We start from the raw sequence: 25,446 nt of genomic DNA on the forward strand, positions 1-25,446 counted from the left end.
ATTTTTCTGCATCCATTGAAATTATCAAATGAATTTTCTCCTTTATTTTCTCAGTAAGTCCAAGAACATTGACTTCTGAATTTTAAGAAACCTTGCAATCCTGGGATAGATCACACTTGGTCATGATGAATTATCCTTTTTATAGATTATTGGATATAATTTGTTAAAATTTTGTTAAGAGTTTTTATGTGTATGATCATGAGGGATTTAGGTCTAGAGTTTTTCATTTCAATAATGTGTTTGTTCAGTTTTGGTAACAGGATAATGTTGGTCTCACAGAATGACTTAGGATGTTATCCCTTTTCTTGTTTTCTGGAAGGGCATGCGTAGAATTGATACTATTTTTTACTTGTTTGATCTGTTTCACCAGTGAAAATATGTGGGCATAGGGTTTTCTTTATGGGAAGATTTTTTTAACTACAAATTTAAATGCTTTAATAGATACAGAGCTATTTAGGTGTTTTTTTTTTTTTTAAATTCATCTTGGGTGAACTTTGGTAATTTGTGTCAAATTTATTGGCAAAAAGTTGTTTAATATTCTCTTATTTTCCTTTCAATATCATATCTGTAGGATTTGAAATGACATCCCCTATCTCATTTCTATTATTCATAACTTATGTTTTTTCTCTTTTTTCCTGATCAGTCTAGCTAGTAACTTAGCAGTTTTGTAGTTCTTAACCAGCTTTGGGTTTCATCAGTTTTTAATGTTGTTATTCTGTTTTCTATTTCATTTATTTCTGCTTTGCTTGTTATTATTTCACTTCTTTTGCTTTAAATTTGCTTGTATTTTTTTTTTTTTTTGTGGTACGCGGGCCTCTCACTGTCGTGGCCTCTCCCATTGTGGAGCACAGGCTCTGGATGCGCAGGCTCAGCGGCCATGGCTCACGGGCCCAGCCGCTCTGCGGCATGTGGGATCTTCACGGACCGGGGCACGAACCCATGTCCCCTGCATCGGCAGGCGGACTCTCAACCACTGCGCCACCAGGGAAGCCCTGCTTGTATTTTTTATTTTTATTTTTTTAGAGTAGAACCTGAGGTCATGGATATAAAACTTTTCTTCTTTCCTAATATAGGCAGTCAGCACTACAAATTTACCCTAAGTACAGCTTTAGTAGCATCCCACATATTTCGATATGTTTTCCTTTTCCTTTTTCTTTCGACTTTTTCTTTTATCCCTGGGTAATTTATTATTGAGTTAAATTTGCAAACATTTGGGAACTTTCCAAGGATCTGTCTGCTATTGATTTCTAATTTGTGGTCAGATAATATACTTTGTGTGGTTTGGATTCTTTGAATATTGAGACTTGTTTTATGGCCCTAAATATGGTCTTTCTTGGTCAGTATACTGTGTGCACTTCAGATGACTTTGTATTCTGCTCTTGTTGGGTGGAGTGTTTTATAAATATCAGGTCACGTTGCTTAAGAGTATTCAAGTTTAGCATATATTAGCTGATTTTTCTGCCCACTTGGTTCTATCGTTTAGATAAGGGTATTGAATTCTGCAGCAGTTGTGGATATGTTTATCCCTCCCTGCATTTCTATCAATTTTTGCTTAATATATTTTGAAGCTCTCTTTATTGGGTGCATAAACCTTTAGAATTGTTATTTCTTATTGATCAACGATGCATTATATATTTCACCACCATGATGATATTGAATTTGCCCCCTTGGCCAGATCTGAGGATTTTAAAGTTGGAGTGCTTTAATGTTGCTCCTCTCGGAAAAGCCTTGAGTCTTGAGAGCAGCGAAGAAGGAACTAAAAATTGTCTTTTTCTAAAGCATTTACTTAAGGTGATAGATTTAGGAATTTCCATTTAGAACAGCACAGACGCTTGTCTATATAAAGTAAATGAAGGTTAGCAATCTGTACTGAGAATTACATAGTAAAATGCTTTAGGATGGCATTATAAAACTCATTTTCTATTTGAATATTGAAATGTAATATTTCTTTAACATATATTTGTTAAGCACTTTTGTTTTTCCTCCAAACAACTCTATTTGGGGTACAGAGGGATTAGTCTAGTGTATACTGTCTTGAATAGTTTATGTCTATCTAGAAGATAACACACGAACATAACCAATGTAGGGTAGGAGGTGGTGCTGTACAGATAAAGGGCTTTGATTCCTTGACTGCTCTTCAGCAGGGTATTATTTAGTCTCATCTATCTACTCTGACTTCTTTTACACTGGTTTTCTTTTAAACATTTTCATCTTTCCTTATGTTTTCTTTTCCTGACTCCCACTGTAGCCCACATTGACTCACAATCTATTTTCAAGTTGGATTGCAAACATGAATATGCTTCTTTTCGATAAACTGTCACTTTATGTTGGTTAATACTTGTTCAGCTCCAAAATAATCTATATGGAATAAAGACTTTAGCTGGGAATTGGACCTTTTACAGGCATTTGGGTCTGAGAATAAAAACGATATAAATAGTTTTGCTAACATAATTTCTCATAAACAATATCAGGGTATTTCATGGGCAAATAATTTCTTCACAAGAAGTTTATTTTGTCTAGCAGTTGGCTTGTTAATTCAGTGTTTTACAATAATTAACATTTACTGACAGTCGTACTTTTTGATAGAGACAGTATTGATTTATTAGATACTTGATTTTGCAGTTTATAAAATATCTCACTTGAGGAAGGGATCAGAGATGTCAACCAAGTAAATTTTTGTTCATGGTCATACATCCCTGAGTCTGCCCATGGCTTTAGGCTTTTCTATATTCTGACATATTGTACTTCTCTTTATCAATTCAGTAATTTCACAGCGAAAGTCTTTGGTCTGTGCCTCTTGTGCTTATCTTGACTGTGACCATATCTTTATGTTAATGGTTACATCTTTACTCAGGGGTAGGTGTGGAGGTAAGTCTAGGCAACTTAAAGTTATGTTACATTATTTGCAATTTTATTTTTAAGAAGTGGATCCAATTTAGGTTGTCTAAACTTAGAAGTAAGAGGTAGTTGTTCCTAAATTATAACCAATAGTTACTCACCATCCTTTTCCAGGATCTATAGCAAAAAACTAGGAGTACCCATGTCAGGCTAACGAAGAGGGCTGCGAATCCCTTAAAATTTTGTGTTTGAACTTATGTGCCCTTTAAAAAAAATTGCTATAGCTATAATTTAATTGCAGAAGCTCTAACTTTGGTCTGCTTTGGAAGCTCAGAGGGCAAGGCTGTTTTTTCTTTTTTGTTCACTGATCTGTCACAAGTGCTTGGAACAGTGGCTGGTACATAGAAGGAGCTCAGTAAATATTTGTTGATTGAATGAATCTATAGATACCTACTCTTTATGCTTCTAGAGTCAATATGTCAATAACTAGGAGCTGAGGCTGTAAGGGCTGACAAGAGATCCCTGCCTTCAGGGAGCTTATATCTAGTGGAGGAGATCAGAGGAGTGCAGTTTATGATTTTAGCTGGCTGCTTATTTGCTTTTCCTACCAGACTCTGAGTACTTTGAGAGCAGCATCTTGGTCTAATCTTTATGTTTTTATATGCTTAGCTTAGTACCTGGCATGGAGTAGGCACTGATTACATTAATCAAATGAAAGAAAATTTTGATAGCCTTCATACGTCTAATTCAAGTTAGTCTTTATATTATAATTTTATCTTTCACTATACTGAACTCTCTCCACATGTTTTTTATCTTGCTCATTTATTTATTTTGCATGTTAATGGAGACCTTTTACAAAAGGTTGCGTTTCTTTTGGTTTTTCTTTGTTTTGACTCTTTGATTGAAGTTATAGGCCAACATAAAACTATCACTCCCTCTGAACTTACTCCAATTCTAATGTAATCCAGTGGTGATCTAGAGGCAAGTAGTGTTACTGTATTTTTTAAACATTATCAACACTTTCGTATTTTGCCTTGATGCATATCTGTCTGTTTGTCAGAGTACCATCCTGGGCTGTTTACTCATTCTGATTTACGGTAGCTCCTCCTCCTTTCTCCTTCCTGGAGCTTTGTGTTCCCTTAGTGCCCTTAGCTATTCGTGCTCTTCTCTTACCATGTTTTAAGGGTATCCTTTTTTCCTTATGATGTTTGGTTAATGATTTATCCTAATGCTTCATGTTGATTTAAAAGATGATGAGAATGCCTGTCTACCTAAGATAAAAGTGTAGACATAAAAGAAGTTTACAGAAAGGCAGATGTTGCTCTGAGATCTCTGTATTAGATGGCATACCCAGTGTGGAAGGCCTTTGTATTAAGTACATGGTGATTGACTGTGTTTCCTCATTTCTGATTTTTTCATGTTTTCTCCTCCTCTATCCTCTCCCTCTCAAAGCTTCATGATTCTCATATAACACTTCAGATAAAGTGATTCATTGTAAAATAATTTTATTTATCTTTTTAGTGTTTAGCTTTGAAAAAACTTCCTTTTTCAGCATTGCATTTGGTTTTCTGTACCTTCTAGGCTATCTTTTTTTTTCTTCTGAAAAGTGTATTGAGAGGGCTATTTGTGTATATCTGCTGGGAGGGTAATGAGGTTTAGACCAATATGTAGGGAGCACTTGCTACCAAAAGTATGTTTGCTTTCTTCCCTATATAGATTTTTCATATCACAATGGCGATTGGCAAAAACGGAGCTTAGATTTAGATTTCAAAGGAAGACTGAGGTAGACCTGTTCAAAGACAGAAACCATGGCTATTGTCATTTTGAGTACTTCTATATATGCCATTTAAAGGGAAACCAGAGCATATGTGTGCACATATATGTTGTCACACATGTTTATCTTCATCTGTCTTTTCATGTGAGAGTAAGCCGTTGTGAAGAGGCTCTTAGCTGCAACATTACCTAAAGAACTTTCTCAGGTAAAATAAGAGAACTTGTGTCAGTTCTGTCACCATTTTGAAGCTGTGCTGAGACTATTTTCCCTTGTGTTTTACTGATCCTTAATAAGAGGAGCACATTGGTAAGAGGAGCAAAAAGTTGACATGGCAACTTTTCTATTTCAAGAAATTAAATGCTTGCTTATGTTTTATGGTATAAATCTTCGATGTTCAGTGCCATACATAAATTATTCAGATTTATTTTGTGTCATTAAATCTTGAGCTTTTTATTATGGTAGTGTACTTTTTTCTTCTAATTTCTATTGCTGACTTTTCTATACGTGGACAGTTTTTAAAGCCGTAGTAGAGTTTAATTTCAGTATTCTCAATGAATTATGAAAACAGTTCTAGATTCTGCAGTTTCAGTTATGAGGTAGTCTGAATAAAGTATTTCTTGATGATGATGCAGAGATTTTTAAAGCATAGTAAATCTGATTCCTTGATTTCTATTACAGTATTTTTTTTTATTTTAAGTGCCCACAGAATTTATTAAAGGAAAGTGTAAAAGGCTTTTTCTACATTGCAATACCATTTAAACAGGACTCCAGAAATATAATACTCAGAGCATCTGTTTATTTCTCTCATTACAAATAAAGCTATATACATTGAACATTATTCTATTAAGACATATTCTAGCAGTTTTGCCAGTAGCATTTCTAGTGTCCTTTCGCCTTGTGATTTAGGGAAAACATTATAGTTTAATCCCACTCCTTATTTGACCTAGCTAGGGAAATGATCACTCATTCCTAAACTTTGGTTTGTTTATATTGAATTTTTTCACCTTACCATTCTAGTGTCCTTTCAGAATTAATGATAAAGTCAGACGAAGTTAACCCAGACTTTTCAGGAATAATAATTTCTCCTTTATTTAAAGTGAAATTATAGAAAACCCCAACTGTTGGAAACCACCAGAGGAACTTGCTCAACAATTTTGGTGGCATGAAAGCTAAAACCTGTAAATTTACTCCTTGCCACCAAAGGCTTACCAACTTTTTGCATGGGGAATTGAATATTTTATAGGCCATAATTACTGAATTTGTATTTAAAAATGATTTAAAAATGAGAAATTATTCAATGGAATATGTAGAAATATTGCGGATTTCTTTGCAAGATTACAATGGAATTCTTAGATCTTATGAAATATACAATTGAGAGTAATTCTAATCCTATCATAAGTATAACATTATAAAGTACTTGTAACTTCATAAGGAACAAAAAACAGGTCTGTTATAATAAAAAGAATGATAATTTCCCAGATAAAATTTTCATGTGTGCAAGAGGTGCTTCTTAGGGTTTATGGAGTTGGATTTTCTGTTTTTTATTACTGCTCATATACTTCTTTTAGTTCTCCGGTTTACCTCACACGTGTCTGATTGACATTATGATGCATTCGTGAGGAAATTATGAAAAGTTGTTTTCATGCAACTGTCCTGTAGTTACAAAAGAACTTCACTGCATGAAAAGCAAACATATCATTCAGCAGACAATGCTTAATCTGTTCAGGAGCCCAAACCTATTGCTGTTCAATGACAGAAGAAAGGAGAGGGATTAATTTGAAGATGCTTGTGCATGACATATGGTAATTTCTCCATAGGAAGGAAGTGTCAAATGGTGACCTCTAAATCTTAACGTTGACCTTCAGTTGTAGAATGTGTGCACCATACGGTCCTTTTGCCTTTTCATGTGATAATTTAAGCTGAACATTTTCCTGGTAACATAACTTTTTGGGGGGAGGGTGGGTGTTGTTCCACCTATTCTATGAGGATTATAGCATTCACAGTAATTATTTTAGAATATAAAGCATTTGTATCATAAAAATATTTTTTAAACTGAAGAATGGAGCTATGTTAGGAGTCTTCTAACAAGAGTTAAGTATATTTAATTTAACTTTAAATTGTTATATTTTAAAAGTTGTATTTTACAAGTTGGTATAATTTAAATTGAGTTTTTATAAAATGAGTAATAAGTTGAAATGATCTCAGTGAATATTGGTTGGAGAGATTACAAAATAATTTAGGCATAATGTTAGGAAATAAATTATTAGAAAAAAATGACAATCCGAAGACCAAAATAAACTTTTCATCATGTGATACATTTTAAACATTGAATTACATTTTTGTGAATTCTTAATATGTTTATTGTCATTTTTTTCATTGTAGCCTTAGTTATTTTAGAACTTCTTTTTATATTAGATGACACATCATTCAACTATAAATAGATTTTGGTTTGAACTACACTGTGATTGCTATTCAATAAAATATATCATTTTACTGCCATAATCCTTAATGATCATACCTCTCTGATTAAAGCATCATTTTTCAGTTCTACATTTACTATATTTTGCCAACCTTGTTCTTTAGTATTCACTAACACTGAGCTTTTTTTCAGAAACCGCTGTATCTCAATTCTCTCCCCTTTTATTTCTTCTATTTTCTGCTGCAAGTTGCTGCACCTGTCGTTTCTGCTCGGTCTGATGCTGATCACTCTGGCTCTGACCCTGCTTCTACTCCTGCTTTACATACCTGTTTCTTAGTAAATGAAGGTATTCTCTCTCAACTTTCTAACAACTTTCTTTCAATCTGTGCTTTATTCTAGTATATGTTCTTTTTATCTAATTTATACATTCATCTGCTTTGTTATGTGTGAGATCCTAAAGTTTCCATTTTATAACTTGATTTGCTAATGTCGGTAATAAGGGTCGATTATAAAAATGTAATGTTATTCCTGGTTGGTATAAACCATGTTTCCTGTAATCTAGAAGGCTATTAAAGGAGTGCAAAGATGCTAATCTATGATATGAAGTAGGCATTAAAAAGGGGGTTGGTTTTCATGATGATGTTTGCCGTGTGATCTCTGGTGTTAGAGCTAATTAATTTATTTTACATGTATCATTACTCTGTGACAGACACTCTTTATTCTCTGTACACAACATGTGCCCTGGTTAGAGGGGAAAGTATTTTTGGAGCTCTGAAAATGTTAATGGAATCTACAAATCTTTATTCCCCAAGAGCTATCTAGGATTATTTATACTGACTGGAAGCTTAACGGAACTTGTGAGCTGTGAGTTATATCCAGTCTCTTCATTGTGGGCTCAATCTTCACCAGTTTATATAATATAAAAATGAGTAAATTTACAAAATCTCATATGTAACCCAGAATGATTCTAACTCTTCACTAAAAGCAATAATACCAGTCTATTCAAACAGAAAGAATGATATAATATCTACAAAATACAGAGCCCATGTTCTAAGTATCATTCCTTCGGAAAGAAAACATGGTACCATAAAAGTATAACACATTTTTTGTTTGGTTTCCTTGTCATAGACCTGTACTAAGGTTTGTATGTTAAGATTGGATTTTAGCAAAAATAATTAGGGTCATATTTGTTAAGCTATTGTGAAAGGTAGTAATTCGTTGATTCAAAAACAAGCTGTTGACTTTGGACCATGGTGAGAATCATCTTCATATTAAAATTTAGCTCATTAATACACTTCATACTTTTATGAGACATTAAAACATTTAAGACGTTACTAGGTAGTAATTTTTTTATATATATTTGTGTATGTATGTATGTATATGTATGTATATATATTCCTCTGTTGAAAATAAATTATAATCTAAAATGTGTGTGCTCATCACCTTAATTAACGTAATTATATATTCTTAGTTGTTGAGAATTTCCTTACTGAAAAGGTGAATCTTTACATAGGTAGCTTGTCTCTCTCGCTCTCTCTCACTCATACCCTCTTTAACAATCCCAATAATCATTTTGAGTTCTAGGGTAGGGTTTTTGTTGTTTTTGTTTTAGAATACTACAGCTTAGATTATTTCAGAACACTGATTTGCTAAAATTTTGTGGTCACAGATAACTCACCCTGTAATATGAACACTTTTAAAATAGGGTGGAAATGATTACTTGAGAATGTCTGGATACTAGTTCTTTTAAGTATTGCAGTGGTTTACATTGTTATCTTTATATAATCAGTTTCCATATTGTGGAATAGAATTTTGGAAAAAACAACTTTTGTTCCCATAGATTAGAGTTAATGATACTTAAAATTTTATAAATTTTAGATTGTTTTTATTTGGGGGAATGTAGGAATTCATTTTTTCCTCTCAAACTTGGTGTTAGTTTACTTAAGTTATGATTGTGACTAAACTTCTGATTCATTTTGTAAGAAAAGGGATCAATAAGTACGTTAATTAAAGGCCCTCTGACAGAGAATAGAAAACATCTCTGTTGACTGATACGAAGGTAATACCAGATGGCCAGGCCTTAAGTGACATGAACTTATCTTTGGATATCTGTGTGAGGGCCCTTTTAACTGTCAGTAGGTTCAAATCTAGAGCTCTGGTATGTGTTTATTTCTGTGCTTTTCTAAACCTGAATATATGTCTTATTTTAGAGGGAATGTTTAGAAATGTGTTTTTCTTGTGGAATTGGTATATACTTAATGTGGAAATTTATTTTTATTTTTTTTAAAACTTTTAGAGTTCTTAGAGCTGAAATTCGAGAGGAAATACATTTAGAAATGAAATACATTTGTTATATCTTTGTACAAAATATCTAATAATAAATTGAAATCATAACATAATTGAGCAGATCTCCCCTTTTGGGTTTAGGTTTGGTATACTTACATGCAGAAAAATATTGGAATTAGGGGGAATACCAAAGCATTTATAATATATTACATTTTAACAGGATGGAGTCAGTTGGCTGCTATGCACTGTGTTATGCTGCCAGACCTGCTGGGATTGGACAAATTTAGGCCCCCGCTTCTAGAGATGCTGGCTCGGAGATGGCAAGATCGATGCTTGGAGGTAATATCGAGGTGATGTGGATAGAAAACAAAAACATTAAAAAGGCACTGGGCAAGTGTAAATTTGAAACAGAAATGTTATTTTTATCTAACTTCTTATCACCTGTTTATTATGTGATAGAAAATATGGATCCAATGATTCTAAACAGTAATGTTTCAACTTGCATATTTGTTTACTTTTTTTTTAATCTAGTGAGTATTTGACCAAAAGTTTTATATACTTATGGAACAGTTTCTTAAGTATTGATTTCTGTACAGATCATACACATACATACACACACACATACATACAGCCCACCTCCCCCCCAGATTGCACATTCAGGTATAATCACATCAATCAAATTCTAAGTGAATAACCATAGTCCAGTGGAAGGTCCTGTGTTATAATAGAAGGGGAAGGTCTTTGGAATTAGAACAGACCTGGGTTTAAAAATCAGTTCTGCCAGTTATTAACTTTGTGACCCTAGGCAATGTACTTAACCTATTTGAAGCTCATTTGTAAAGTGGGGATAATAATATATTCCTCACAGGATTGCTGTCAGGATCAAATAAGATAATGCAAGTAGCACAGTAAGTACAGAGCCTGACACATGGTAGGAGCTCAGTAAATGGTAGCTGTTATTTTGTGTTAATGGACTTGTGTGGTATTAGATATTGCTTGCAATATAATATCACCAGGGATTTGGAAATGTTTTATGGAGATTTTGCTTATTATAGCATTTGACCCGTATAGCTATAGCAGTTTATGTCATTCAAAAGTTTTAATTTACCAAATTTAAATCATCCTGTCCCTTCCCTCAACTCCAAGTGGAATTGCAGCATACTGAAATTTTCATGGTTTTGCATTTGAATAATGTTTGAATTCACTTCAAAAGTTAGTTATAGTTAAAAATAATTTTTATTTGAATTCTTATCAGGTGCTACCGAGTTATCTCTTCAATTATAAATACTCAATAAATTGATTGGTACATACCTTGACAGTTGTCTAGCTTCTTTGAACCAATGGGTGTGGCACTTTGGCCAAAATAAAACAAAACTAAACTAAAACTGCAACATAAAAGTGTGTGCCATGTTGAAAGAAAAATTGAGATAATATAATTTTGAAAAATAGTTTCCTTTTATAGAATTAATGCCATTTCATAGGAATATATTTGCTTGTTTGTTGAAAACAAATTGTTTAAGCCAGTCTTAGGTATACGTGAATTGTGTGGATTAATACATATATGTTTGTGTAAGCAATATCTATTTAGCATTATAATAGATAGAAATCCACTAGACAATGTTAAATTTCTTCAGGCTGAAAGAGAAAACATTTAATAATTCTAACAGTGATTTTTTAACAATAATATTTATATGGAAATTAAAAAAATTTAAAACGCCAAATTAAAGTACAAGAATATTTTTGTGCAAGCCTTGGAAAATGAAGTTTTAAACCCCAAACTGATTAAACGTTCAAACATTATTCTATTAGTGTTAAAGTATTTTTAAGTGAGATCATTAACTGAAAATCTTTGATTTGCTTGCATCCAGTTTATTCAACTTTAGTACTTACTTCATTGTTTGGTTAGTAGTGTTTCTCATGTAAATAAATGTGGTTTGTATATTTTCTAGCTTTCTTTCATTATGAACTTGCTCGTGTTTAAACACCTCACTCACTGGTCTGCTTCCGTTTTTTGCATTTGGTTCTGTGGTCTTAGGTCAGAGAAGCCGCACAGGCCCTGCTTCTAGCAGAACTGAGAAGAATTGAGCAGGCGGGACGGAAGGAGGCCATTGATACCTGGGCTCCGTACTTACCTCAGTACATGGACCACGTCATGTCACGTAAGAGCTCTCATGCTTTTCTACAAAGCTTTTCATGCATGTGTAAGAAAGTACCAAAACTTGCAGTTACGCTTGCTACTGCCTATTACCAAAAGTGAATCATTGACCTTAAGGTGAAAACAGGGGATCCTCAAATTCTGCTCATTCATTTTCTGAATCCTTACGGTTTGGAGTTTGGTTTTGTAAAAAGTTATGTAAAATAAATATCTAAATATTCACAAATTCACTGACCCTTTATAAAGTTAACCCTGAATTGAAAATTCTACCCTGTTAACACTAGCATCTGTCTCTGCCTATTTCATTATTATGATTGTGGGTACCAACTTTTTAGATATTGATCTGATATGTAAGTACAAATACAAGGCAGATCATTCCAAGTGGAAGTTGGAATTGTGAATCCTTAAGAATCATCTGGTAGGTTTAGACCAGTTGAAAAAGAGAAAAATAGCAAGGATTTTGACTGAAGAATCTTTCAAAAGAGTATAATTTCAATGGACTGGGAAAGATCATGGGAAAAATTGTTGAAATTCTGGAATAGCTTTTGTAAAGTAAAACCTTTGCAATTATGCTGCTAGGTCTAAAGTGCATTGAAGAAAAGTTACAGTGCACTGTGATAATTTTTTTCTTTTTAGGAAAAGTATGCTTCATTCCCAACTCATCATTTAATTCGTTCTTTATTCTTCTAAAGCAGAATTCAGAATTAAAAGTTTAGCCTGTTATACTGGGTATAAGATAAATCAGTTTCACTTTTTTAAAAGGATAAAGTCTCAATGAATCTTTAAAAAAACTTTTTTACTGTGGAAATTTGTCCTGGGTATAGGTGCATTCATTTTAAGTGACCTTTTGTCCATACCAGTTATTCTCATTTATGAGATACTCATTATACATGTCAAGACAAACAATACATGATTGTATAAGATAGAAAATGAAAATAAGATTCAAAAAGGGTTATAATTGTTATAACTGGTATAAGTCTACCAGGTGTTTGCCAGTGGTGACTATAGTGGTTGTTTAATTTAGTATGTGACCTTGGACACTTAACCTTTCTTCAGCCTCAGTTTTGTCACAGATGAAATGAAGATGATATAGTAGGACTTTATAGGATTATTTTGAGTATGTAGTGAGTGAATCTTTGTTAAGCACATGGAACAGTACCTAAGCAGTCGTAAGCTCTATATATTTGTTAAATAAACACATTTATAATCTATAAAAATGCAAATATATATTTCACATATAACCAAAGCATCACACATTAACAACTCTAGTTACAAATTCTTTAACCTAGATAATAGGTAACAGACTGTTTACTGAGAGAGTATTGGTTTTTATTTGCTTACTGGGAACTTTTCTATTTTAATAAAAGGAAATTAAGTTAAAAATCCCAGGGTCTTTAGACATATGGACTCTATGTAAGGTATTCGGCTTAAAGTTCTTATTTAAGTATGTATAGGTTTAAAATTTTGTAGAATATAAAAAAAAAATTGGGATGAAAAAAGCTCTCCTTTTGAGTATTTGGATAGTCTGGCTGGTGCTCTTTGTTCAGTATCTTGTGGCTATTAACTTCATAGTATTCGAGAAAATAGAATTAGCTCATCAGCTCATCATAAACCTTATTGAATATAAGATGCTCAAATTTAAGGACAAACTATGAGTATAGTACTGTAAAGTAGACTGAGGATGAAACTAAATAGCAAATTGCTAGAGATTCTTTTAAGAGGAGAACACTATGGAAATTAGGAAATATGGAGAAACATTTTCAAGACCCTTTATTTAGAATGGACTAGTGTAGAGTGGAAGATTGATTAAAGAAGAATAAGTAGATGGGAGGCTGTTACAGAAGGGGGGATATGGGACCAGACCAAAATGTAGATAGGGGAAGAATAAAAGACAATTCTAAGCCTAAATTACAGATTGCATATAAAGGTCTAAGGAAAACATGAGAGGTTAGTACAGTGTTGTATTTTTGACAGTTTGGGAGAGAGGCGCCATTAGCAATGGTGGTGGATGCCATTTTATTTTATTTTTCCTGGAAAGAAGAGAGTGGTTTTTTCATCACTGTTTAAACAAGCACAAACTGGATTGTTCTTATGTCAAATTTAAACCTTTCCATTTACGTAAATTAAAGTTTTTGGTATTTAGCAACAGTATCTAGGAGGACTTTATAAATTAACAGAAGGCTGGCTAACTTAAAACTTTAATCTTATCACTTACTATAAAATTGTATTTTTAGTGAAAGAATAAACAAATAGGCATTCTGCATGTAACTAAAACACCTCATACTAACAACCCCTGCTATAATATGTTAGTCTATTCTGGAACTTTTACATTGACTGAGTGTAAAATTAGTCTTAGTTTGCTTTACTGAGAGCTTTCTATTTTAATAAAAGGCTGTCAAGCTAAAGGAGTAGGGATTCTGAATGTGTGAAAGGAGAAGAAAGCCTACAAAAAATGAGGAATGACCACATAGGGCTGTTGGACAGATTTGCTGTCCAAAGGGATCAAAAGGTTCTGGAGCCAGCTGGTGGACAGCCCACGCCTGCCATCAACCTGCTTGTAGCGAAATCGCTCTACCACGGCCATTTATGTTTGAGGAAGTGATTGCTGTGGCAAGTGGCAGCGTAAAGCGTTCTTTAGAGACTGAACGCCTCTTTCTAGCACAGAAATCCTTTTAATCACTGAAGTAGGTAAAATATTAAGCAATACGTCTGGTAAATACACCGTACATCAGATATTTTCTTATAATTTAATCATCCGAGCATTAAAAAATATGCATTAATTGCCTAAGCAATATGGACAGCTCCTAAGTTATGACCGAGCTTGGTCTAAGAGTCTCTTTGTTAGATGTTTGTCTGAAACTCAGAAACTGCTTTTACCTGAAGAGCGGAAGGTCATCCTGGGCTGATGGACTGTGATAGCCCTTCCTCTTAGAGACCTGGCGTCTGGAGGTAGTAACTAAAGTGGGTAGGAACTTGCTCTGACTTCACACTCAGTAGGTGATTGAGCTGGGACCAAGATGACAATTCAGATCAACTGGGCGTTACTGACTGGGATCTTCTGGAATTTTATTTAGGTATATGATGCAGTAACAGCCTTTTGTAGGTTTGTCTGAGAGCCTAAGGAAAGCAGTGGGTCAGAAACCAGTTGCTTTTCTTAGGACTGTTGAGAGCATTGGAGGAGAAGCTCTTTGTAAAGCATACAGCACAGTACATGAAACATGTAGTGAATGCTGGTTGGCGGTCCACTTCTCTTTCCTGTATTGGTTTCTATAGTTTTGTTCTCCTTATTGTCACCACCTCAGAATTCACTCTAATTTATATTGCCCAGGGATTCTGGCAGTAAACCAACAATCACTGGGGAGGAAAAAGAAGCAATACTCTGCCTTAACTGAAAATCCAGTTCACAAATTTTTATAAAAGCCAAGTCCTAATTGAGTGATATGAGAATTTTGCTTCCGATAATGAAGCTCTGTCCTTGAACCTGTTAGGGAACATTTTATCCCTTACAAATGCAGACAGGATGTACACTTTTTTCTCTTCAATTTATTTACTTTGGTTGCACCAGGCCTTAGTTGCAGCAGGCGGGCTCCTTAGTTGTGGCTCACCGGCTCCCTTAGTTGCGGCATGTGTGCTCTGTAATTGCGGCTCGCGGACGCCTTAGTTGTGGCACGTGAACTCTTAGTTGCGACATGTGTGTGGGACCTAGTTCCCTGACCAGGGATCAAACCCACGTCCCCTGCGTTGGAAGGCGGATTCTTAACCACTTAACCTTCGTTGTGGCATGTGAACTCTTAGTTGCGGCATGTGTGTGGGATCTAGTTCCCTGACCAGGGATCGAACCCACGTCCCCTGCGTTGGAAGGCGGATTCTTAACCACTGCGCCACCAGGGAAGTCCCAGGATGTAAACTTTTTTTTTTTGATTTATTTATTTATTTTGGCTGTGTTGGGTCTTCGTTTCTGTGTGAGGGCTTTCTCTAGTTGTGGCAATTGGGGGCCACTCTTCATCGCGGTGCGCGGGCCTCTCACTATCGCGGCCTCCCTTGTTGCGGAGCACAGGCTCCAGACGCGCAGGCTCAGTAGTTGTGGCTCACGGGCCTAGTTGCTCCGTGGCATGTAGGATCCTCCCAGACCAGGGCTCGAACCCGTGTCCCCTGCATTAGCAGGCAGACTCTCAACCACTGCGCCACCAGGGAAGCCCCAGGATGTAAACGTTTGATGCCTAATTTCTGATTGGAAATTTGGGGATGAGTGCACTGTGATTCTTATTCTGGTTACAGGATCAGAATTCTAAATGCTGCATACATTCTTGTGATAGTGACTTAAATAAATATTGTAAATATTTTCTGAGTTCTCACTCTTCAGCATGTATTCGTAACCACTTTTAAGTTCCAGAACACTTTTAAAACATTTTACTGATTGTTCTTACTAAGGACGGATTACTGTTATTTTGTGAAACTGTTGTATTATGATGCAGGTGAAGGTAAAATGTTATGAGTTGTCTCAGATTTATTTTGAAGGGAAGATATTTTGCAGAACCCAATTTTATAGTTTTCTTATTTGTGACATTCTACATGTAGTGTTTTGATAATTGACTTTTTTTTTTTTTTTTTAATGAGGTCAAGCACCTGCTAGTTTATGAAATACACCCACACTTGCCCTTCATTCCGGGCAGTGACTACTTGGAGGTAAATGCTGATGCTTCCTGATTTCCTTTGGCCTGTGTTTCAGGGTGACCTTACAGGGCATAAGGTCACAAGCGTAATTATTTCTTGTACGTTGTGTTCTGCTTGCTCACAGTGGCTCATCTCCTTTAATTTCAGAAACATTAAACACCTAAAAGTTACTACCATTATATAAATCAAAATCTTTTCCAAAGAGGGTGCTATTGTAATTTTATGCAGTTATGGCTGGTGTAGTATTAATTTGTAAATTTATCATCTCAGATATTGATAAAAGGATGTGTAACACATCGTGTTTAATATGTATTGATGTCATCAGAAAGAACAATCCTTTGTTCTTATCGAGTCCCTGCCTTTTTAGCTTCCTTTTGTGTTAAGGTTACCAGGGTTAGGCTAGTCTTTTTATCCCCCTTGGAAACAGAATAGGATTTCTTTGTTCAGTGAAAGACACTCCTAGTAAATGTTTTGGGTTTGACTTTCAACAAGCTACACTGTAGTACCTATTTTAACCTGGAATTGAAGTCACTTTTCTGATGGTTATAAAGTAGTGGTCATTCTGAGCACAAATGTGGATGGACCAACACATACAAGAAGGTAAGATGGAACTATATATTACAGAGGTAGTTGAAAACTCGTTTGTAGCTAGAAAAATAATTTAAATATTAGTGCATTCTTTGGTAGGCAGGTATTTTCAGGGTTTGCTGGTGGGGAGAGGATAGGGAAAAGGATAGTGAGGGGGTTTGATTTAAGTGAATCTCTCCACCCCTCCCTTCCTCCCGAAAGGCCTTAAACTACGCAGCAGTCCTTCCTTCTTTTTTCTGTATGCCTCAGTTGTTTGGACTTCTCTAACAGTCTTGTTAGGAATGACTTTCTAGATAACTGAGGGTTTAAAAATCACTAGGTGCAGATTCTAAAATAAAAAGTAACCCTTTGTGTTGAAATATTTCAAAATGTCTCTGGCTTATTGAACATCTTCTCAGTAGCCAGCATTGTTGTTTCGGCCCAGGCTGTAAAATTACCACCATTTGATTATTAAAGGGAGTATTAGACTTACCTGAACGTAAAAGTACCCAGATTGCTATGCCTCTTGCATTTCATATTCTATTTTTAAAAATAATTTTTCTTTCTCCTCTTTTAATTGTCTAGTAATTGGTACCAATTTTTATTGCGGCCGGGCTGTTTTGTCTCACCCTGAATAGCTCCTGTCCTGATTCCTGATTTACCGTTTCCAGTGTTGTGAGGTGTGCAGAAAAGCCAAGTTAACAAACTTATTTCAGTTAAATTTAAAATAAGAGTAAATTGGCTGAGAGTAAGGTCTCTCTGATGAAAAGAAACCCCCAAGCTTTAGTGCAAGCACTTTGGGGAGCCCCTGTTGGCACCCCACCTTCTGCTTACTTGACTGCTTTCTCGGGTCTTCTCTGGCATTCTGCATGTATGTATCTTTTGGAGAAAAATATTCTAATAAAATTGGGGAAAGAAAGGTGGAAATCATTTGGTTGTTCACGAAGAACTGATATTTCTAAAAAGACCCCTTTTATAACCAATGCCTGTTTTGTGAATCAGCTGAAATTAAAGCATGAGATTTCCTTAGAAATCTTTGTAACAGTTGTCTTATGGCGTTCACAAAACCAGTTGGAAATGATTGTGCATTGTGATTAGAAAGGGAAAGTATTAAATTATGCCTAAGTGATGTACGTGGAAAGTATTTCATGTTCTGTGGGAGTTCCTGTATCGTGAGGCAGAAAGGGTTTGTCTTAAGACAAACTGTATTATGCACAGCGCACTGTAGTTGTAATATATCTGTTTGCAGTCGTTTCACTGAGACCTAAGGGATTTGTTCCTCTTTCTTCTTCCGGAGTGCCAGAGCTGTTGAGCTTACTTTTAAGTACTTTAGACTGATCATGTGTTTAACAGCTTAAACTGTTCTACTTATCTATATTTGGCTACTAACCTAAGAGAATAAGCGAAATTTCTTCTTAATCGGTCACAGCTATCTAAAGGAAAATCCTTTTGTTTCATGTGACTGGAGTTCTTTGAGGCGATATTTAATTGTTTTGTAATTTTCCTATTATCCTTTGAACAAGTTTTGGAACTTAGAGTAGTAAAGTGGTAAATGAAAAATGAAAGCATTGTTGGATTGATTGGTTATTTAGACCTTACTGGTAAGTAATAAACAGAAAACTCTGTCACCCAGTGAGGCTGTGGGTTAGGAACTCCGCAGGATTAAGCGTGAAGTCCTCTGTATAAGAGGCTATAATGATATAGCCAGCAGTCTGGTTTCAGGTTATCAGTAGGAGCCTGGTGACAGTTTTCCACCTTGTGGAACAAAGCAAGGAGTGGAGCGGGAGGAAATTCAATAACTCGTTCCTTGGTGAACGGTGAGGAGTTGAGATTCCATCGAGTGTGAGGCTCCTTGCCTGCTCCCCATTCCTCCCCATTCCATTCACGGAACCCTGGTTATCAACTGGCTCCCGTGGAAAAGCTTCTGGAGTGGAAAGGATTTGAAATAATTTCGGTTATTTTCTCATGTCCCCCGCCTTCTCCTCTTTGACAGGCCTCCCACTCTCCCTCCCTTCAATGCAGAAATTAACTCTGCTAGAGCTGTAGTCCATGGCAAGGCCCCTAGGAGGCATGGCTGGCTTTCTTTGAGGTGTTTGTACACTTACTACCTGCTTTAAGAAGTTGAAGGTACTTAAGCCTATGCAGACAACTTATAAAAGAAAAACTCATTCAACTGGTGACACATTGTTTTACAAAAATGGTGTTCAAATTGAAATGCCTGGTATACCTTTAGCAGAGGTTCTAGTGGCCTTTGCTATAATCAATGACTTAATATTAGTTGCTATGAAGAGTATGATATTGATTTGTGCCGTTAGTCTCTTGCTGATTTGCTGAAGAACAAAAATGTATAATGCTAATGGAAATAAAGTACTTTACAAAACACTGCGCACGAATACTGGCCCATGTCTTTGTAATAGAACAAGTGTCTAGTAAGCTTTTGAGTATAAATTTTCTTTATTCTCGTACAGATTATTTCAGTACAGATACTTAGAGTCCTGTTGAACTTGCTTTTACAGAGCAAAAAGCTGAATTGATGGTCTTGTGATGTATTAAATCTTCAGATACTGAATATGCACGAACAAATCCAACTTGGATGGGATGTGAAGCGTTTATAGTTTTGCACCACATTTCTAATTTTATTATCGCCTTATATTGACTGGATATTATGTATAATTGCATTGTTTTAATATTTTAGTTCAAAGCCTTGCTATGCTCTGCATGTGACTGAATAGATCTTACCGTTCGGAAGGAAAACAGTAATTGAAAGTTATTATAAGAAAAAATTACGTGAACCTATTTTGCCTGTACTATTTATATTGTAATAGCAAATGGTAGATTTTGTTCTAGTGTTGTTTATAAATTCTGGGATTAAAATTATCAAATTATGCTAAAATATTTTTGCCTAATTCATTCTCCTTCCTGTTCCCTGCTTTCTGGGGGAAGAATGATTTTTTTTTTTTTTTTTGCGATACGCGGGCCTCTCCCGTTGCGGAGCACAGGCTCCGGACGCGCAGGCTCAGCAGCCATGGCTCACGGGCCCAGCCGCTCCGCAGCATGTGGGATCTTCCCGGACCGGGGCACGAACCGGTGTCCCCTGCATCGGCAGGCGGACTCTCAACCACTGCGCCACCAGGGAAGCCCAAGAATGATATTTTATATTTTATTTCTCCTTAGTAATATTGTCCCAAAGATTTATTATGTCTACTATCTATTTTTATTAAGCAAGTTTTGATACAAACAAGTATTTTAAATGTGTTTTAATATTGTGCATGTGCATGACATTTGCAGGCTTGGTTAGTATTTTAGCACCTCTAGTCCACAAACATAAAGAAAAAAAATTGTTTTATTGGTTTGAGCACCCGGATTGACCCCAGCAAGATTGAGATTGATCTGCTTTCTTTCAGCCTGTTAAATGCCAATCCAGTCGTCTGTAACAGTACTTAGTGTTTTTGTAATTTTTCTGTACATATTTTCTGTGTTTGTCCTATAAAACTTACCCATCACTTGAAAAGATTCTCCGTGCTTGATTTAGAGATGAAAACAACCACAACCACCTATTTGATTGCTTTTTGTTTTTAAAAATTGTCTCTACAGTTAATGTCGGTGTTCTAATCACAGTTCTTTTATGTAATTCTTATGAAAGGACTTTATATTTTACCAGGAAAAGATGGTGAGACAGACTTACATTTGAAATGTGTACCTGGACTAAAGAATACTTAGCTTTGGGGAATGGAAATAGAAGAGGAAGGATGGGTCTTAATATTTGAATATTCCCACTGATTTTTAAGAAATATAATTAACCTACATCCCTCTGGTAATTAAACATTATTAAATAAGTTCTGGCATACCTTGTGGATACAAAGACATAAATTTAGCTTATTTCTGAGATTTTTTCTGTCTCAGGCATGAAGTAAAGAAGGCTTTTTCTTTACTTTCTGCTAAGGGGTGGCTAGCAGGTCTTACTCAGGTTTTGTTTTGTTTCATTTTGTTTTGATTTTTGCTTGCTTGTTTTCTTTCTCCTAAAGCAAAGGTGAGTCTTCAAAATAAATAATATCAGAGTTAGAGCAACTAAACTAGGAGTGAATCTCTGAACCTGGATGATGGGTAGAGGATTGGGCATTTATAGTCTTAATCTGAAGTGTCATGGTGCTTTTCATAAAATACTTACATAAGGTTGAAAGTGACCACATAATTTGGGGTATAATCTATTTTATGGTATGATCAGGATCCTGAGACCATCCCAAGCTCTCCCATATAGAAGTTGGATGGGCACTTGGGACCGGAGGCCTTTCCCATTCCATTTCATCACTTCTGTGTCCACTTCTATGGAGAAGATATTCAAGCATAGTGATTCTCAACAGGTGTAGAGTGAGAGGCAGGAGAGATGAGTTTCAAAAGGTGATTCTCCTAAACATTACTTCCTCCTCAACCAAGCATCTATAATCATTCACTTTGTAGTTGACATTAATTAGGTAGTAAAATACTGTTTTTTCGAAGGATTTTTCTAATGATGAATAAGCAACAAATTTACTGAAGCTGATTATTAGTTGGGAAGTCCAATGGAAAGAGGGGTGTTGGAAGGTCTGGCAGCTCTTTCTGCTTCACCACGCATTAGCCGTGACCCCAGAGAGATCCCTAAGCCTCTACGTTTCCTTATGTATTTCACAGTTTCTATTTATGTGAAAGGAGAAGAATGAACAAATCTGTGTTTTTTTAAACCTTTTTGATAGTAAACGTCTATGTGAAATCTTAATCAGAGTTCCAAACTATAAAACATTTTTAAAAATTAAATAATTTCTTTAGGCAGTTTAAATCTGTGTGTGTGTGTTTGAAAAATCATTTCTTGTGCATTGAAACCCTCATGCTCTTCATTTGTATTCTGACATTTGTTGTCGAAAACTAGTTAACTGTCTGTTCCCCAAAAGCCTCTTGCTCTAGCCAGTGGCTCCCCTCCTCCATGCTCCCCGCCACCACCACCAACACACACAATGGTACAGGGCAGAGTTACAAACTTTACCTTGATAAACAGAATTCCTAAGTTTTGTTATCATGCAGAATGACTTTTGGTTTCTATATAACCCTTACCATTCTGTATGGCTACCTGTGAAATATGTTCTACTTCTCCAGCAGATGACTGTGTTCTTAATAGAGCTTCAGAGTAGCTTGTACCTAGTAGGGTGCTAGCAGAGTGTGGGCTTTAAACGTATTGTCTGAAATGCTCCCCGTTTTGTGTGCTCCTCATTTTTTTAATTGGTTGTGTGGTGTTCCATTTTGTGGGTGGACCATGTTTTATTCAACAATTTTCCTGTTGATGGGCATTTGGGTTGTTTCCAGATTTTTAATATTATGGACAGGGCTGTAGTAAATAGACTTGTGCATATGTCTTTTCATTTTTTGATAGTGTATCTTGGCTACGTTCCAAGAGGTGAGATTGCTGAGTCCAAGGATAAATGTGTGTCTAATCTTGTGTTAGATATTGCCAAGTTCTTTGCCATAGAGGCTGTACCATTTTGCATTCTCAATGATGATGTATTTGAAGGCCTGTTTCTCTACATCATTTCCAAAAGAGTATACTGTCATGCTTTTGGAATGTTGTGACTCTGATAGATGAGAAGTGAAATGTCAGTGTTGTCTTATTTTGTATTTTTATTGTTAAGAATGAGTTTATCATCTTTTCATATATGTGTCTTGTATTTCTTTTAAAGTAACAGTTCATGTCTCTGGCTCATTTTTATATGGGGTTGTTTGATTAAACGCTTTTGATATATGGTTCAAGTATTTCCTGGTTTGTTATTTTTCTTCTTACTTTGCTTATGATGGTTTTTTTTTTCTCATCACCCAATTTATTGACCCTTTCTCGTATTGTTTCAGGATTTTGTGTCAAAATTATGGAGTTTTCCTTGGTATTGGAATTCCCCATATCGTTTCCAGTTTTTTCCTTACGTGTCATTTGGAATTGGTCCTGCTTAAGTGTGTAAAAAATGGATATTATGTTTTTCCATATGGCTGTTTGTCTCCAAAGCACTTGGTAAGAAACTACCAAGTTTCTATATGTAGTTTTGTCTGTTTTCTAGTTTGTTCCGTTGGCCTGTAGATAATTTATATTTTAATATTTAGTAATTTTGGCTCAAGCCCTTCTTTTTGAGGCTTCTCCTGGCTGTTCTTGCTTGTTTGTTTTTCCAAATGAACTTTGTAATCAACCTATTTAGCTCTAGGAGGGGAAAAACCTGATGGCATTTTCATTGGGATTCCATCTAATTTATAAACAAACTTAGGGAGAACTGATTTTTTTATAATGTTGGATTTCTATCCAAGAATATAGAATGTCCTTTATTCAAGTCTACTTTTTTGTCATTCGGGAGATTTAAAATTTTCCTTATGTAGTTTGGGACATGTATTAAGTTGTTGCTTAGGTAGTTAATTTTATTGTACTTCCATTATAACATTTAACTGGCTTTTGTCTGTATACGTGAATACTGTTGATTTCGTTAGTTACTATTATAAAAATTTCTTACTGATTTTATAAGTGTTTCCATCGATTCTTTGGGGGTTTTTCAGATATATATAATTATATCATTTGGAAATAGAGACAGTCTTCCCTCTTCTTTTTCAACTGCTCTGCCTCTGACTGCTTTCTCCTATACAGTTGTATTAGCCAGTACCTCCAACACAATGTTAAATAGGGACTATGATTATCAAAAAGATTTTATTATATAGTAATAATGAGTTTCTGTATTTTGAAGGTAGAAGTTTTTAGTTTGCAGTTGAAGCTATACCATTCGGCTAACTCATATTCTCCCAGTTGGTGGGGTTTGTAGGACACCTATACACATAGTACCACTGGGAGTGGTGCCCCTCCCTCAGATTACTGAGGGACTTCACCGGGAGAGTGTCTGTCTCTTTCAACTCCACTCGAAGATTTCTTTATTACCCCACCATCTCACTCTCCCTTCTCCCTACTACTCAGGTGGTCTCATGACTTTGGGGAAGTAAATCTAGTTATTTTTCATCTAAAAATGGAGTACCTTTGAATCACAGATATGTATGTATCTACTGATTATGTATGTTTGTTCAAGACTATTGATTTTAAAGTCAACCTTTTTAGAAAACTCAACAAAAAGTCAGCTGATATAAAAAAGATGTCTACATTGATAATATGGTAGGGTTTCACTTGAAGTATGCTAATGTTTCTAAAATTTAAATTTCCACCAAAAATACTTAATAGTGTTTTACTACTAAAAATGAGATACGATGATCTAATATGTCATCTGTCATCAAGTTTGCAGGAGGATAGCTTTGTCTCAGTAATTATGTTGAATAATACAAAAGGAGAAAAAAATCAGATGCCTCCTAAATCCATGCAATGTGGTAGGTGCTTCTACATTTTCTTCAATTTCATTAGATTAAAATGTACTGATGAGTGATCTAAAAGGTAAGCATTAAAAGGGAAGGTAAGAAAATCAAGACCATCTCCACATTTTCTGCTGTAGTTCTTAAAGTAGTTTTTTTTTGTTTGTTTGTTTCTTTTTGGTTTTGTTCTTGTTTTTTAGTTAGAGAAAGAGGAAAGAAATCAAACCGCAGTTGTACCTTCAAGGATTGAAGCCCCTTCCCTTTGTTTGAACCTTAATAGTGGAATCTTATATGCAGGAGAAAAAGTCACCCTCTAGTAGTTTATTGGAGATAAATGGAAAATTTAGGGGGTTAGTCTCTGATTGGTAATTAATTAGTTCCACACGGTTTTAAAAATATAATTGACATACAACAGGTATAAATAGGATACATAGGAAAAGGGGAAGAAGCAATTAATTCTGACTGAAAACTAAATTCATTAAAACATTCCAATTTCAAATTTCTTTACCAGGTTGGTGATCATTCTGCAGGTACTGTATCTCTTCATTAGAGTAATAGATTTTTCCCATTCTCAAAGAAATAACCCCATCTCTTGGTTTCATCAGAATAAACTTTTATCAGTCTGTCTCACAATATAGCCAGCAAAAATGTAAAGCAACGTTAAGTCATTTGACCAAATTGTATTGTACACATACTCAAGAGTATGACATTGTTCTAGATGCTGGATATTAAAAAAAAATGATATCCCATTTAATTCGGTGGTCTCCATCTCCACTCGGATGTTTATAGCTACTTTAAACCTATCATCTTCATCTATAAATTTTCTTTTTTCTATTTTTTTCTATCACTCTTTGTCATTGCCACCCATTTTATTACATACATATGTATCTCCTAGCTAAATATGCACTAATTTTGGAAGTGTTCCTATAATCTATTATGTGATGATTGACGGTTTATTAATGGATTAAAGACTAAAATATTTCTTTGGTTAAAAGCATTTTATTTTAAAAGATATCATGATTTTATTTTATTTTTATAATAGAAAGTTTAATCGTAATAACTAGATAATAATCACTATATGGAGAAAGCATCTCAATCAGCCTTGGTGTGGAAGAGCACATTTCTATCAGTAATAGTGATTATACGGTGGGGGCAGGGCGAGTTGATGTTGATAGGATCTCTTTGGATGAAATATATCTCACTTCACCTGAGTTGGAGGTTTTGACTAGGAACTCTGAGACTCATTAGACTTGAGCAGTGCTTCCTAACCCAGAACAATTTTGCACTCCCACCCCTACATTTGGCAACACTTGGAGGCATTTTTGTTTGTCCCAACATACGGGAGGGTGTGATACTGGCATGGAGTGGCTTATCCAATGCAAA

General features: G+C 35.2%; 1 protein-coding gene across 3 annotated transcripts in view; it reads left to right on the plus strand.

The window, feature by feature from the left end:
- The window catches only part of WDR7 (WD repeat domain 7), a 376,910-nt gene that overhangs the window by 120,124 nt on the left and 231,340 nt on the right, over window positions 1-25,446 (plus strand). For 2 of the 3 annotated variants that reach the window (XM_082667902.1, XM_082667903.1), the window contains exons 17-19: window positions 7,279-7,377; window positions 9,538-9,656; window positions 11,353-11,476. In XM_082667902.1, coding sequence (XP_082524028.1) covers window positions 7,279-7,377; window positions 9,538-9,656; window positions 11,353-11,476 — 342 coding nt within the window. The remainder of the gene's footprint in view (window positions 1-7,278; window positions 7,378-9,537; window positions 9,657-11,352; window positions 11,477-25,446) is intronic. The other variant, XM_082667904.1, reaches the window with a different exon arrangement.

This window comes from Grampus griseus (genome assembly GCF_964374135.1).
Source record: "Grampus griseus genome assembly, chromosome: 12".
In the NCBI taxonomy this organism is placed as follows: Eukaryota; Metazoa; Chordata; class Mammalia; order Artiodactyla; family Delphinidae; genus Grampus; species Grampus griseus.